This window comes from Lepidochelys kempii, chromosome 9 (genome assembly GCF_965140285.1).
Source record: "Lepidochelys kempii isolate rLepKem1 chromosome 9, rLepKem1.hap1, whole genome shotgun sequence".
Taxonomy (NCBI): Eukaryota; Metazoa; Chordata; order Testudines; family Cheloniidae; genus Lepidochelys; species Lepidochelys kempii.
The window spans coordinates 56,834,023-56,846,805 of NC_136388.1; the positions used below are offsets into that span (position 1 = coordinate 56,834,023).

General features: G+C 44.5%; 2 protein-coding genes across 4 annotated transcripts in view; one reads left to right on the plus strand and one right to left on the minus strand.

Moving 5' to 3' along the window:
- Positions 1-256: 256 nt before the first annotated feature.
- Positions 257-8,293, minus strand: CETN2 (centrin 2). 2 transcript variants are annotated; one of them, XM_073360524.1, is made up of 6 exons: positions 8,153-8,288; positions 6,553-6,711; positions 4,778-4,906; positions 3,882-4,019; positions 1,541-1,676; positions 257-473 (listed from the first exon to the last, which is right to left on the minus strand). In XM_073360524.1, exons 1-5 carry the CDS (start codon positions 8,153-8,155, stop codon positions 1,587-1,589), a joined length of 519 nt encoding a protein of 172 aa, XP_073216625.1. In that variant the 5' UTR covers positions 8,156-8,288; the 3' UTR covers positions 257-473; positions 1,541-1,586. The 2 variants fall into 2 exon arrangements, with proteins under 2 accessions (XP_073216625.1, XP_073216626.1); XM_073360525.1 differs by lacking the exons at positions 257-473; positions 1,541-1,676 and adding an exon at positions 1,683-3,775 and having other exon boundaries at positions 8,153-8,293.
- A 204-nt stretch (positions 8,294-8,497) lies between these two features.
- The window catches only part of NSDHL (NAD(P) dependent 3-beta-hydroxysteroid dehydrogenase NSDHL), a 29,290-nt gene continuing 25,004 nt past the window's right edge, over positions 8,498-12,783 (plus strand). For both annotated transcript variants that reach the window (XM_073360526.2, XM_073360527.2), the window contains exons 1-2: positions 8,498-8,601; positions 10,421-10,471. In XM_073360526.2, coding sequence (XP_073216627.1) covers positions 10,451-10,471 — 21 coding nt within the window. In that variant the 5' untranslated portion in view covers positions 8,498-8,601; positions 10,421-10,450. The remainder of the gene's footprint in view (positions 8,602-10,420; positions 10,472-12,783) is intronic.

The following is a 12,783-nucleotide window of genomic DNA, read 5'->3' on the forward strand; positions in this document are numbered from 1 at the left end:
TAACCCCCACTCTGTGTAGTCTCAACTCCATATAGTCCTTGAGAGGGTGACAGCCCTTCTCGAGGGTTGCACTCGCTCTCTGCGGTTAGGCCCTTTGGCCCTGCTGCCTCCTGGGACCACATCTCTGAGCCCTCAGCATGCCTTTCTCTCTCTCTCTGAGCCCCCCTCAGGGAGTCCACTCGTTCTGGACCCCCAGGGCCTCCACACCCAGAGGGAATAATGAAACCCCAATCTCTAGCCTGCAGTGACTCTCAGCCAGGGTCAAACAGAAGGCTTTATTGTACATCTGAACACAACACAGGAAGTTCTCAGGACCCTTGGTCCTCAAAAGTCTTAGCACCATCCATCTGGGTCTATACCGCATCCAGATGCCTCAGGCTGCTCTTTATCCCCACTCCAGAAGCGATCTCCTTCCAGTTGACCACCCAGTATCACCTTCCAGAAAGCCCCTCCTCCATTGTTTGTCTTTATTCCTGGGCAAACAGATCACCTTTGTTACCAATGGCCAGAACCAGCTGGCTCCCAGGCTGGGGTGGGCCTCTGGGTCACTGGTTGCTAAGTTCCACAGTATCCAGGTCATTTTCTGGGGGCCAGGCTACTAGGCGAGATCATACCTGGTCCTCTGCAACAACAAACACGCTCTCCCGCCACCTCGTTAAACATGCAGCACATACGTTATTCATGCAAAACACAAAGAAAATCCCCCACTTCGTCACACCTAAAATTGACCATTTAAATATTAAGAGTCTAATAAGAGAATTTGGCACATTTGCTTTAGGTTGTTTGCAAATTCAAGAAGGCAGCTGTGTCCATTTATATTCATGTTACTGTATGTTAATTTCTACAACCATGATGGCTAAAAAAAATAGTATTTCATTTCAAACAAAATTGTACAATTAGGAACCACTGAATGTTCCCCAGAACACACAGTTTTTTAACAGTTGTAACTTCACGTCTTCTCCCTCACCCACTATTAAGGACAGATTGCACAAAGAAGAACTTCTCTGATAGATAGCAGTACAATAAGCTGTAACAATCTGCTCACTTACATGTTTTTAACAGTATAATAAAAGAAGGAAAGGGTTTGTTCTTCGCATAAAACACAAGCTTGGTGTTCTTTGGACAGAGTTAAAAAAAACAACAACACTGCTCCCTGTCAAATGCAGCATTTAATATCACTGTGCCCAAACCAAAACTCTGGATTCAAATGCACCGTGAACTGTGAGGCAGTTTGTATCAAAAGTCTCTGGCTTCGAGTCCTCTCTTTTATTAACAATTCTGTAAGCATACACAATCTCTTTCCGGTGCTGTTTCAGTCAGATAAGGCTCTGCAAATATGAACTGTATATCTGAAACAAACTGGGTGTGAAAAATCTACAAGAATAAATGTGTGAAGATTTTTCTCAGTGAAAACAGTTTCAGCTTAGCAGTGGAACATTTCACAAATGAAGTTTAAAGATCAGACACACAGAACACAATGACCCAACTTTTCCTTTGTCCCTGAGAAATGACAGAGGCTGGAGAAAACTGATGCACCTACCAAATATATTTCCAACTGTATAAAAAGAAAATCCACAACAAACATATCAGTAAAGGCTGGTCTTCTTCATGATCCTCAGGAATTCCTGCTCATTCACTTCCCCATCTCCATCTCGATCTGCTTCATCAATCATTTCCTGTATGATGTTAAGGATTCAGAGACCAAATTAGATGGGTCCATTAAGGTATATCAGGGAAGGGAGGGAAATGGAATGGAAAGGACACAGGATATTACAGCACATTTCACATTCAATCTATTCAAAAGCAGTTGTTATGCTGCTATACACACTGTGTGGTACAGGAACTATCCTGGAAGAAAACAACAGATCCTGCTGTATTGTATCTTTGTAACTCCAGAGTACTGCAATTTCACTGAAGTCATTGGAGTTACTCGGGATGTACAAAAGGATAACGATAGGGAGAGGGATAGCTCAGCGGTTTGAGCATTGGCTTGCTAAACCCAGGTTGTGAGCTCAATCCTTGAGGGGCCATTTAGGGATCTGGGGCAAAAATTGGGGATTGGTCCTGCTTTTAGCAGGGGGTTGGACTAGATGACCTCCTGAGGTTCCTTCCAACCCTGATATTCTATGATTCTAAGTGGGATCCACCCGGCCATATATGCTCAACGCAGTCTTGGCTTTTAGAACCTATTTCAGACACAGATTGTCATAAACTCTTTAACTTTATTTTTTGTACTAGTGCACGTGGAAAGGACTTTGATTTAAGATGCTGAAGGATAGCACAACATTCACTTAAGTAACACATGACAGTGTCTGCACTGAGCAAGAATCCCCATTATGGTGTGGATCTTTAACTTGCAATCTTTAGTCCCAGAGTACTGCCATTTGAGCCAGAATGACACCAGGAGAGTAAAGGAAACAGGAGGGAGTGGGAAAGAAAAGGGCAGTGGGAAATGGAGATAATTTAAGTAAAACTCAGCACTTTCTGTTGTTACAAATATAATTTACAAATTTACCTGCTTGCATCCAGGGCAAGAGTGGGTTTAAACAACCTTTCCATCCCATCCCTGATCCTGGTGCTTGTGGTGTGCCCCTTCCACATAAGCCAGAGCAGCCACAGGATTGTGCTGGCTGAGAATAGCCCCCAAGGAGCCATAACACCAACCAGGGTTTGCAGGCACACAGCAACACTCTGGACACATTTCCTTGCCCTCCCATCTTCCTGCCTTGAAGACTGAGAGGGTTTTAACACAGATCCAGTTATTCCACCAAGGAATATCCCCACACAAGGGAAATCCTCAAGTACTTGGTTAGGGCAGTCTTATGGACCTTTTGCACTACAACAGCAATGCAAAGGGGATATGTCAGGGACTGGGGATCCGGTCTATGGAGTGCGAAAGAACAAAAGATCTCTTGGGTCACCGATGTTGTTAGATGTTCGGCTGTGTGTATGTGTTTTTCCTGTGTGCTGTCCCAGCTTTGCGCAGACTTGGGCAAACTGCCCAATGACACAAGATCGGTTTAGGAACGAAGACACACAGCTAGGGTTATTGTAGATGAAGCATGGTAATAGCACCTGGCAAACTCTGAGGATACTAAAACATGTATGCCCAGGACAATGGATGCAGCTTAGTTAGTGGCAGGACTTTTCACTGCCCCCTAGGCTGGCCAAAGACACTTCCTCGGAGACTTTATTTTATACATTAGTATAAACAAGTTACGTACTGCCCTTCTGACATGGTTAGTTAACACCCTCTGACGTAGTTGGTTACCACCCACCACCTTATACATTTTTATTCATTACACTGTTATTCTGACCTTATTTTTAGGAGGGGTCTATGTGTCCCTGTTATCTTTGGGGAATATTTATATACCATCCTTAATACTGAAATGCTCTGATACCACCCTTCTAAAACGAGTTTGCTTAAGTACTTTGTGCCTAGCACTTCTTACAAATGTGTGTTTTTTTTCAATATTAGCCCTGTTCTTGCCAAATTCAGTAAATTTGCAAGCAGGCAAAGTCTAACGTTTGCTCACAGCCTAACTTTGCTTCAGCAAAGCTTGTCCACTACTTTAGCTCAGGCCTCATACCAGCCCTCTAAGACAAGGGCTTATATTTTAGGCTCTTTGTACTGCAATGTACACGCATCTCTTTAAAAAGAGCATATTCAAGGCCCCATGTACTGTGTGGCAAACTAAACCAGAACTCTGTTGTAAAACTTCTGGATTCTGTGGCACTCTAGTGTAGCAGACTGGTAATTCCGCAGCAGTTTCACCTAAGTTAAAAAATGAATGTTAATGAATTAAATCTGAAATGAAATAATACAATCAGTGACTACTATGTATACAACATACGTAGGCAAAATCATACAAGGCACAAACCTGTAGCTCCTCCTCTGTGAGATTTTCCCCAAGTTCCTTGGCCACACGTTTAAGGTTTTTGAAAGAGATTTTTCCAGTTTCATCATCATCAAACAGTTTGAAGGCTTTTAGAATCTCCTCTTTGGAATCTTTTTCAGCCTTAAAGAAGTAAGCAACATACCAGTTCATAGCCAAAAACTTTGTTAACTTGTAGTTAAATCTAAGAGTACATATCAGTAACTTAAGTGTAAAAGTTGTACTTATCAAAACAAATATTAGAAACACAGGAAACTAAGCTAAGATTCAATATAAAAGAAACCCAATTATTAGAAATTATGCAAATAGTGAGTGAAAGCACTCAGCGAGCCTTAATTTTGCCAATGTAATGATGTTTTCTGAATGTCACTTTTATGTTCCTGTCATGTCTAGGACCAGATCTTTGCATGATTAAAGTTTTGCAGCATCAACACTGTCAAATATGTTATTTTGTTATCAATGAGTTTTTCTAAGAATTTTTAGGTACAGTACACAGATCATGGACGTAGATATCTTAAATTTGGAAAAACACTGTACTGGCATAGTGACTATCACTGTCATCCTCACAACTTACCAAAACTTAGCACAGCTTCTCTTCTTGGTGGCCAATGTTGTTTTTCCTCTTTGGTGTGGTTTTGATTATATTAATTTCTCTCCACTCCCTTCTTTGTAAGCAATCTTATCCAAGAGAAAGATCTTAAAGACACCACCAACTATGATGGGATGGTTCCTGTTTGCAACCATAAATTTTGCACATGTGGTTGCTAAGATTAGGTAGGGAAGTTTTGAGTCCTTTCAACTCCCACTGAAGTCAACAGGAATTGAAAGGCATTCAGCAACTTGCAAAATTGGTTTCATTGTGACTGTCCCAAGTTACATACCATCTTCTGAGTCATCACCACCAGAAAGTCATGGAAGCTGATCTTTCCTGTTCCTTCCTTATCAATGTCTGATATCATTTTCTTGATCTCTTCTTTTTTGGGTTCAAACCCTAGTGCTCTCATGGCCACCTGCAAACAATGAAAAGAGATTAGCTCCTCAGTGGGCAATGGAAATACAAGTATGGAAGAAAAAAAGTTAAACTATGCCATGCTGTGGTTAAATTAGGTATTTTTTTCTCACGGCAAACAACAAGGTCAAAGAGCAGGTGATGGAAAAATGGTCTACTAATAACACTTAGCAACCTGGAGAGAGCTGAATGTCTTAACAGCAACCCTTGTATAAGGAGCTTTCTAGACATACTCTGGAGAATAATGCCTTCTCTAGTCAGTACTAGCAAGTAAGTGGAGTCAGTAAAGGGGGAAATTAATGGAAGAGAGAAGTTCTTGGTGCTCTGCAGACCCTCTTTCCCCTATAAGAAAAAAGCCCAACAGATGTAAGACTCATCATCCATGCTGCCTGAGAAATTGTACCCTCTGGTCCTGAGGTCTTTAACCTTATTCATCTGATCTTTCGCATTCCAAGTCATTTTCTGAGGTCTGGGTTTTCCCTCTTTCTGGTTACGACTCAGACACCCACTCAGAGGGTAAGTGTTCTAGTTAGGTGAAAGGTTTGGGAAAACAAATAGAACAGATCTAAAAGACCACCTTTTCGCCACGGAAAATCAAGGTACAGGAAAATGCAGAAAACGCTTGTATTCTACTGGTCAAAGGGTCACTACATTACTATTTGGACACTACATTCAGGATGAGGAAGCTCAGATATACTAGATATACAGAGTTCCTGGAGCCACTAGGGAGGTAACTGGAGGGCAAAGAAAGGTCACAGTCTTCAAGGAACGTGACCCCATGGGAGAAGATCCCATCATGCCTAGTACTGTACTGAACTCCAATCTACTGTGCTCAACTCAACCAGCACTTAAGCCCAGAGGGAGTTAGGGTCTATACCTTGACATAAACCTTCAGAAGAAGGTCTAAAACAGCTGGGATTCTGGTTCCTCTATAAATCTTCTTTAAAAAAGCTGAACAGTTGGTTTTGTCTATCATGTATATAGAAGTTACTTCTGCCCCTGCCACATTCCACTGACATAATGGAAATTTCTCTCTAAGGAGAGTAGAAAAAACACTTAGAATCCCCTCAGGAAAGAGTTTCCCCATCCCTCCACACTCTGCTTTTCCATTCCCTAGTGAAGAGACAAATGGCAGACTTGAAGGTTGCCTTTCTGCATGGTCCTCTGAGCGAGGCAGGATTTAAACTGGAGAAGCAGAAGAGGGAGCTGTAGAAAGCAGGAAAATCCTAGACGGGGTTAATCATCATCCTCTCTAACAGAATGAGTGAGGTGGAGACACCAAATATCTGCTCTGTCACAAACAGTGACACAGAAATTAATGACACTGGCATGTCCTTTAACTATGGCTTTCGGAATGGTATGATCCTAAGATGGCTTTCACAATGACCTAAAACCTTGGACCTTCTGCCAACACCTACAAAGCTCATGACATCCTGGAACTACATTTCAGAGTGTGATTTTGTCAATCCAGCTCCAAAGAGCCCCATGGGAGAAGGGGACAGCACAAAGAGCGACAGATAGCAGTTGTGTGGGGATACAGTGACTTTATGTTGTAAAGGGATCAACCCTCCTCTGCCCCAGCTTAGATTAGTTTAAGTCTCTATACATCTAGGTCCTTTTTTTCTTTAACATCGAGTTTAATCTTGCCTTTAGCTCCTTAACATCTATGTTCCCAGTGCCATCGGTATCAAACAGATCAAAAGCCTCTCGGATCTCCTGCTTCTGGTCTTCAGTTAGTTCAAGTTTAGGACCGGTCTTCTTCTTCTGGGCTACCGCCCCTAATGTAGATTTCTTGAAGCTGGAAGCCTTGAAATATTAATAGAAGATCAGAGACTAGAATTAGATTCCCAAAGCAGGCAGACAAGACTTTCAGCATCAGGGGAGAACAATCCAGAATGAAACCAGAAACTTCCGTTCTCAGCAACCCTTGTGATTTCCAGTGAAGCCAGAAAACAATAGACAATGTGGCCACACAAAAATCTAACAAGCTGCCCTTTTAAAGGACAGAGATATGGCTTGTGAAGACAGAAGGTTCCAGCCTGAAGGTGTAACTTGCAGGGGTGATAGGTCCCTGCATATTATGCTCCATCTATATTTGTATATAAGTGCATTCAAACTGAGACAGTGAGACTGAGGCTGGTAATTTTTGCAGGCTACATGCAGAGCTGTCCCTAGGGTATGGTGAATTGGGGCAGCCGCCCCAGGCCCCACGCTTTGGGGGGCCCCTGTGGTGGCCGCCCTGAATCGCCTTACCCTAGGGACAGCTCTGTGAGCGTGTCGTGTGGGGTGTGCTAGGCCAGCCCAGAGGGGGAGTGGGGGGCCAGGCTGGCCCGGGGGGTTAGCGGGGGGGCCTGGCTCCAACAGCAGAGGTCAGGCCTGCACACACCATTGGGAAGTGGCAGCAGTAACCCCAGTCCCCCCTGCCAGCTCCCAGTGTCACTCGGGGGGAGGGGGTAGAAGCCAGAAAGAGGCAGAGCAGGGGAAGGAAGGGGGGGGGGGGGGCTTAAGGGAAAGGTTGGAGTGGGGGCAGGGGTGGTCCCAGGCCGCACACTCACCTAGGGACAGCCCTGGCTACATGGTTGGGATCAAGATGATACAGTGCACACCAGAATATCTTTGCAAGCCACACAGCCGGGACCAGCACCATGTAGCACACACTAGGGACTGTTGCCTATGTAGGCCATGCCACCTACATCAACTGGAGCAACTCATTGTGGCAGTATAGCCTAATGGATTAGCACTGACCTGGTCTCAGAAGACCTGGTTCTAATCCCAGCACTATTATTAGCCTGTAGGGTGACCATCAATAAGTAATGTCTCTGCTCTGTGCCTCAGTTTCCCCCATCTATAAAATGGGGATAATGCTACCGCCCTCCTTTGTAAAGTACTTTGAGATTGACTGATGACAAGTGCTCCAAAAGGGCTGGGTGGTGTTATTACGGCGGGGTGGGAGGAGGACCAGCACATGTGGGGGTCTGCACCCCCTTGGAAGCCCCCCTGCAGCACGGGCAAGGATGCAGCTAGGAACTCTGTACCTGCCACGCCAGCGCGGACCCAGCCCTTTGGACCTCAGGGCCCACTCCCGCAGCTGCTGTGTGGGGGCGGGGCTGCTAATTCCCTGTGACAGGCTTCGGGGCCTACTGCTTCAGCACCATCACTCCATCAAGTGGCCGGCCTAGCCCGCGCCCCTCCGTGTTGTGTGCCCCCGCCCCGTCCTCCAGACCGGACAGCTCTCGGACCCACTCACCATCCCTCAGGCCGGTGCTGCAGGAACAGCGCCTCGGGTCCGGACAGAAAAAAGGGGCGGGCACAGTATCAACGGCAGCCTTCCCCATAGGCCAATAGTTCTACCTTGATGCCATAGCAACCATGTTTTTCATTATGCTTAGTGGGCGGATCCGGAAGAAGAGAGGGGTCTATTCCGCCTTCCGCCAAGACCAGTGGCTGAAGAGGAGTATCCAGGAAACCAATCAGTGAGCGCGTTGGAGCTCGGCTGATTCTCGGCCGCGGGGCGGGGCGGGGCGGGGCTGCGAGAAGAGGGGGAGGGCGGAGCTAACAGGAAATGCTGTCGCCGCTTGGAGCGGCTGAGGGGTGCGCGCGTGTCCCTGGGCGGGGGGAAACTGGGTCTGGGGTGGGGCCGGTGAAAGCAGTGGCGGTGTCGGGATCCTGCCTGCTTCTTTTCGGGGCTGGTGCCAGGTAGGGGTGGGGAAGGGCTGTGGCAGGAGGTTGGGAGCATGGGGGAGCTGGGAAGGGGCTGGATTGGCGGGAACTGTGGGGAGAGGGCAGGGCTGGTGGGAGGGTGTCTGGATGCTCAGGGCCGTACGGGCCTGTGGGTGGGGAGCCCTGAAGCCTGGGGGCGGGGGGGACAGTGGGAGTCCCAGTATGGGTGTTGGGAGGGGTGGTATCCCCCTAGGCTTCGGCCCAGGGCAGGGACTCACCTCGGGGCTCTCTCCCATGTTGCCTTTGTGTGGCCAATTCTTGTGCTTTTATTAAAGCTCCAGCTGCTGGAACTGCTATACTGCATGAGAATCTGAGTTTTCATTTTTTAAAGAAAGTGTCTAGCCCTCCGTGGTGAGGAAGCAAGTGCAATGTGAAGGCACAGAAATATTTTATTATGTAAAATAACTAGTGGATTTTAAGACAATCTAATTATTTTTCAGGGCCAGACTCTGTTTTTTGAAGACTGTGGACTGACAATACTACTCTTCCCTGCCAAAATCCCCCTGATAAAATCCTAACAGCCACTAACTTAACCTCAAATTTTTCCATAAGAGTCACCTTTGCTGTTATACTTACAAACCCCAGCCTGTTAATCATAGCTGGGATAGGGACAAGCTGTGATTCTTCCTCCCCAGTTTGAAAACAGGGTACATCCTATGTAACTAAGTAGGGCCAATTCCTCACCAGATTCATTTGCTTATGTTATAGTCTCATTCTTTTTGTCTTTAAATTGTAAGCAATTCAGGGTAGGGATTGTCTCTTTTCTCTGCACAGAGCACAGTGGGGCTCTAGTTCCAATTTGGGAGTTTGCCCTACCATCATTATTAGAAAATATTTTTGTATTATAGTGGTTCAATTCTGTCCTGGCTAAGGATAAATCATGTGGCCACTGGTTCCTCTGCCTCTGGATGTTGTGCAGATGAGTCTCAACAGATCTGCAGTAGATATTGATTGGCCCAGTGTGGCTTCCAGAGTGGTAGAACTGGTGGGGAGTTCTAGCCCGCAGCTCTGAAATGGAACAATAAACTCATACTTGGGAGGGGAGGCAAGATTGGGAACCAAAGAGGCTGGAGTGGCTACCATGGGTTGGGGGTCAGGCCAGAGAGAGGGACCTGCAGGGGCTGGAGTAGGCAGGGACTACTGGGAGCCTCCTTCCCAGACTAGAAACTCACTCCATTTCCTGGCTGAGTCTCAGTACTACCTCTCAATCCCCCACATTTTCAGGGAGCTTCTGCCCCACTCCCAGGCTGCTCTCTGGGAATTATATTGCACAGTCTGCTGATGTGTTTGCATTATAGTGTTCAATTCAGAGATGACATGGCAGTTTAAACTGTCTAAAATGAGAAGGATTTGCTGATTAAGAGGCATTTTCCCACAGGTACACAATTATCTGAGATACATAACCTGTTTGGAGTTCTGTCATTGGCGGAGAATCTTTATACCAAATTGAATTTCAATAATTTATGTATTTTCTGGAGCTTAAAATAATAAGAGCACAACTATGTTGGCGAGAAGTTTTATAAAAAATAGCCATTTTGTTTTTGTGGGACCTACACAAAAACAGTGTGTTCTCCCTATGAAGATGATGCCAGCGAGTAAAGTGTACAAGATCCAAGTTACTCATCTGTTGTGGTAATGTTATATGGGAAAAATCTGTTTTTTCCAGTTTAAATGGCAGGTGTTTAAGTTCTTTGCACCACTCATTAATTAATTAATTGTGATATGGTTAATTAAATGTGATATGTTAAAGTATTAACATCATTATTTATTTATTTATTTTATTTATTTATTTTAGGGATTAGATTTACAGTGAATCCTCCAAGAAATGGCTACACAACTCAGACTAGTAAGTTTAAAGGAAATATTTTTTCCAAGTTTGTTTTCTAAGCATCACTTATTTTTGTTGGAAGTTTATCCAGAAGAGGAAGAAAAATTGGTTATCTACCCTGTGATAAACACACAGCTAAGGGTAGCATAAAATCCCTCCTTTACCTGTAAAGGGTTAAGAAACTCAGGTAATTTGGTTGGCACCTGACCAAAGGGACCAATGAGAGGAGAAGATACTTTCAAAATCTGTGGGGGCAGGAGTTTGCTTTTGGTCTCTTTGTTGTTTGCTCGGGGGTCAGCGAGGAACCAGGACAGGGAAAATACATCTCCCTAAGCCATATCTGAACTAAGTATCTAATCTTACAGAAATAGTAAGTAATCACAAGAAAATGCATTAGATTATCTTTTGATTCAGCTTGTGAATTTTCCCTGTGCTAAGAGGAAGGTTTATCCCTGTTTTTGTAACCTTAAAGTTTTGCTTAGAGGGGAAACCCTCTGTGTTTTGAATCTGATTGCCCTGTGAGATTATTTTCCATTCTAATTTTTACAGAGGTGTTTCTTTTACTTTTTAATAAAGTTCTGTTTTCTTTAAGAATCTGATTGGGGTTTTTAGTTTCCCTAAAAACCCAAGGTTGGTCTGTGCTCATCTTGTTTATTCTCAAGCCTCCCCAGGAAAGGGGGTGTGGGGCTTGGGGAGGATATTAGGGGGGAGATAGGGGTCCAAGTGGCCCTCCCTAAATGTTTATTTGAATCTCTTGGTGGTGGCAGCTGAATCCAAAGTACAAGGGAGAATTTGTGCCTTGGGGAGTTTTTACCCTAAGCTGGTAAAAATAAGCTTAGGGGGTCTTTCATGCAGGTCCCCACATCTGTACCCTAATGTTAGGATATAGATATTCAGGCCTGTCTGTAAAGGCCTATACTCTAAGAATTTAGATGTATTCTTATCACTTGGCTAGATAGAGGTATAGAAGAATCAAAATCACTGTTTGCCAGTGTAAGGTCCTTCTCTTACTGTGACAGTCTGAGGCTCTGTGCTTAGGCTACGGCCTTAGGCTAAGCAACAGAGGCAGCCATAAGCTGGGCGGCGAAAGGTCACATCCTCACATTCCAACCTAGTCACATTGAAATAAGGTGCTATTGGGCTGTTAGGCATTATCAGGACAGGATTGTATTCCTATCGCTGCCAGAGAAAGGGAAGTGCCTAGAAGATGTAAAAGGAAACTTAGTTTGATAGCATCCTGTCTGGCAAGAACTCACTTATCAATAGCTGGGATGTGAAATCCTCACTTCTGTATTGTTTTGTCATTCTAGTTCCCACTTTGCTATTGTTTGTCTGTATAATCTCTGTCTGGTTCTGTGATTGTTCCTGTCTGCTGTATAATTAATTTTGCTGGGTGTAAACTAATTAAGGTGGTGGGATATAATTGGTTAAATAATCATGTTACAATATGTTAGGATTGGTTAGTTAAATTTCAGTAAAATGATTGGCTAAGATATAGCTAAGCAGAACTCAAGTTTTACTACATAGTCTGCAGTCTATCAGGAAGTGGGTGAGTGGGGGAAATTGGAATTATGTTTGGCTAAGGGCAGGAATGGGAACAGGGACACAGGTGTAAGGCTCTGTGGTGTCAGAGCTGGGAAGGGTGACACTAAGGAAGGAAACTGGAATCATGCTTGCTGGAAGTTCACCCCAATAAACATCGAATTGTTTGCACCTTTGGACTTTGGGTATTGCTCTCTGTTCAAGCGAGAAGGACCAGGGAAGTAAGTGGGTGAAGGAATAAGCCCCATAACACCTAAAGTTCAGAGTGGGGAGGAAACCCTGACATAGCCAGTGAAGTCAGGGACTGTCGTCCAGGACACTGGAATACTCACTCCTGGTATTACTAGTGGGAACGGAACCTGGAGTTGTTGGGATCTATTTATAACATGATTGCTACTGATGCAGTTTTAAAAAGATTCAGGGATGTGTCTAACACACATTTAGGCTTCATCTACACTACAAAATCCACAGGTCTGGAGATTCAATTACAATAGGGCTGTACCTTGATACCGTGCAGATGGGTAGTCTGACTATTTTTTTGTTTTTTATTTTAAACCATGTCCCCGGAACTTGCTAGAGCCATTGTTATCCTGTCACTCTGATGTTTAGAGTGCTTGCAGGGAGTTAGAATGGGGAAAGAATAAAATCTAATTTAGTTCATGTAACTTTTTGGGCGTAGGTAAATTGTATTCGTCAAGTGTGAGCTCTGTTATTGCACAACAACTGTTTATTGTTTTCAGAGGAAATTCTGGCATATTTATCCTCCTGATTCTTTTCATATCATTATT

Bases quoted from the DNA above. Each gene is read 5' to 3' on its own strand.
- CETN2 (XM_073360524.1), bottom strand. The intron at 4,020-4,777 runs GTATGTAACTTG...TACTTCTTTAAG, and splicing joins TGGTGATGACTCAGAAGATG to GCTGAAAAAGATTCCAAAGA. The intron at 1,677-3,881 runs GTTTGTGCCTTG...AACATCATACAG, and splicing joins TCACAGAGGAGGAGCTACAG to GAAATGATTGATGAAGCAGA.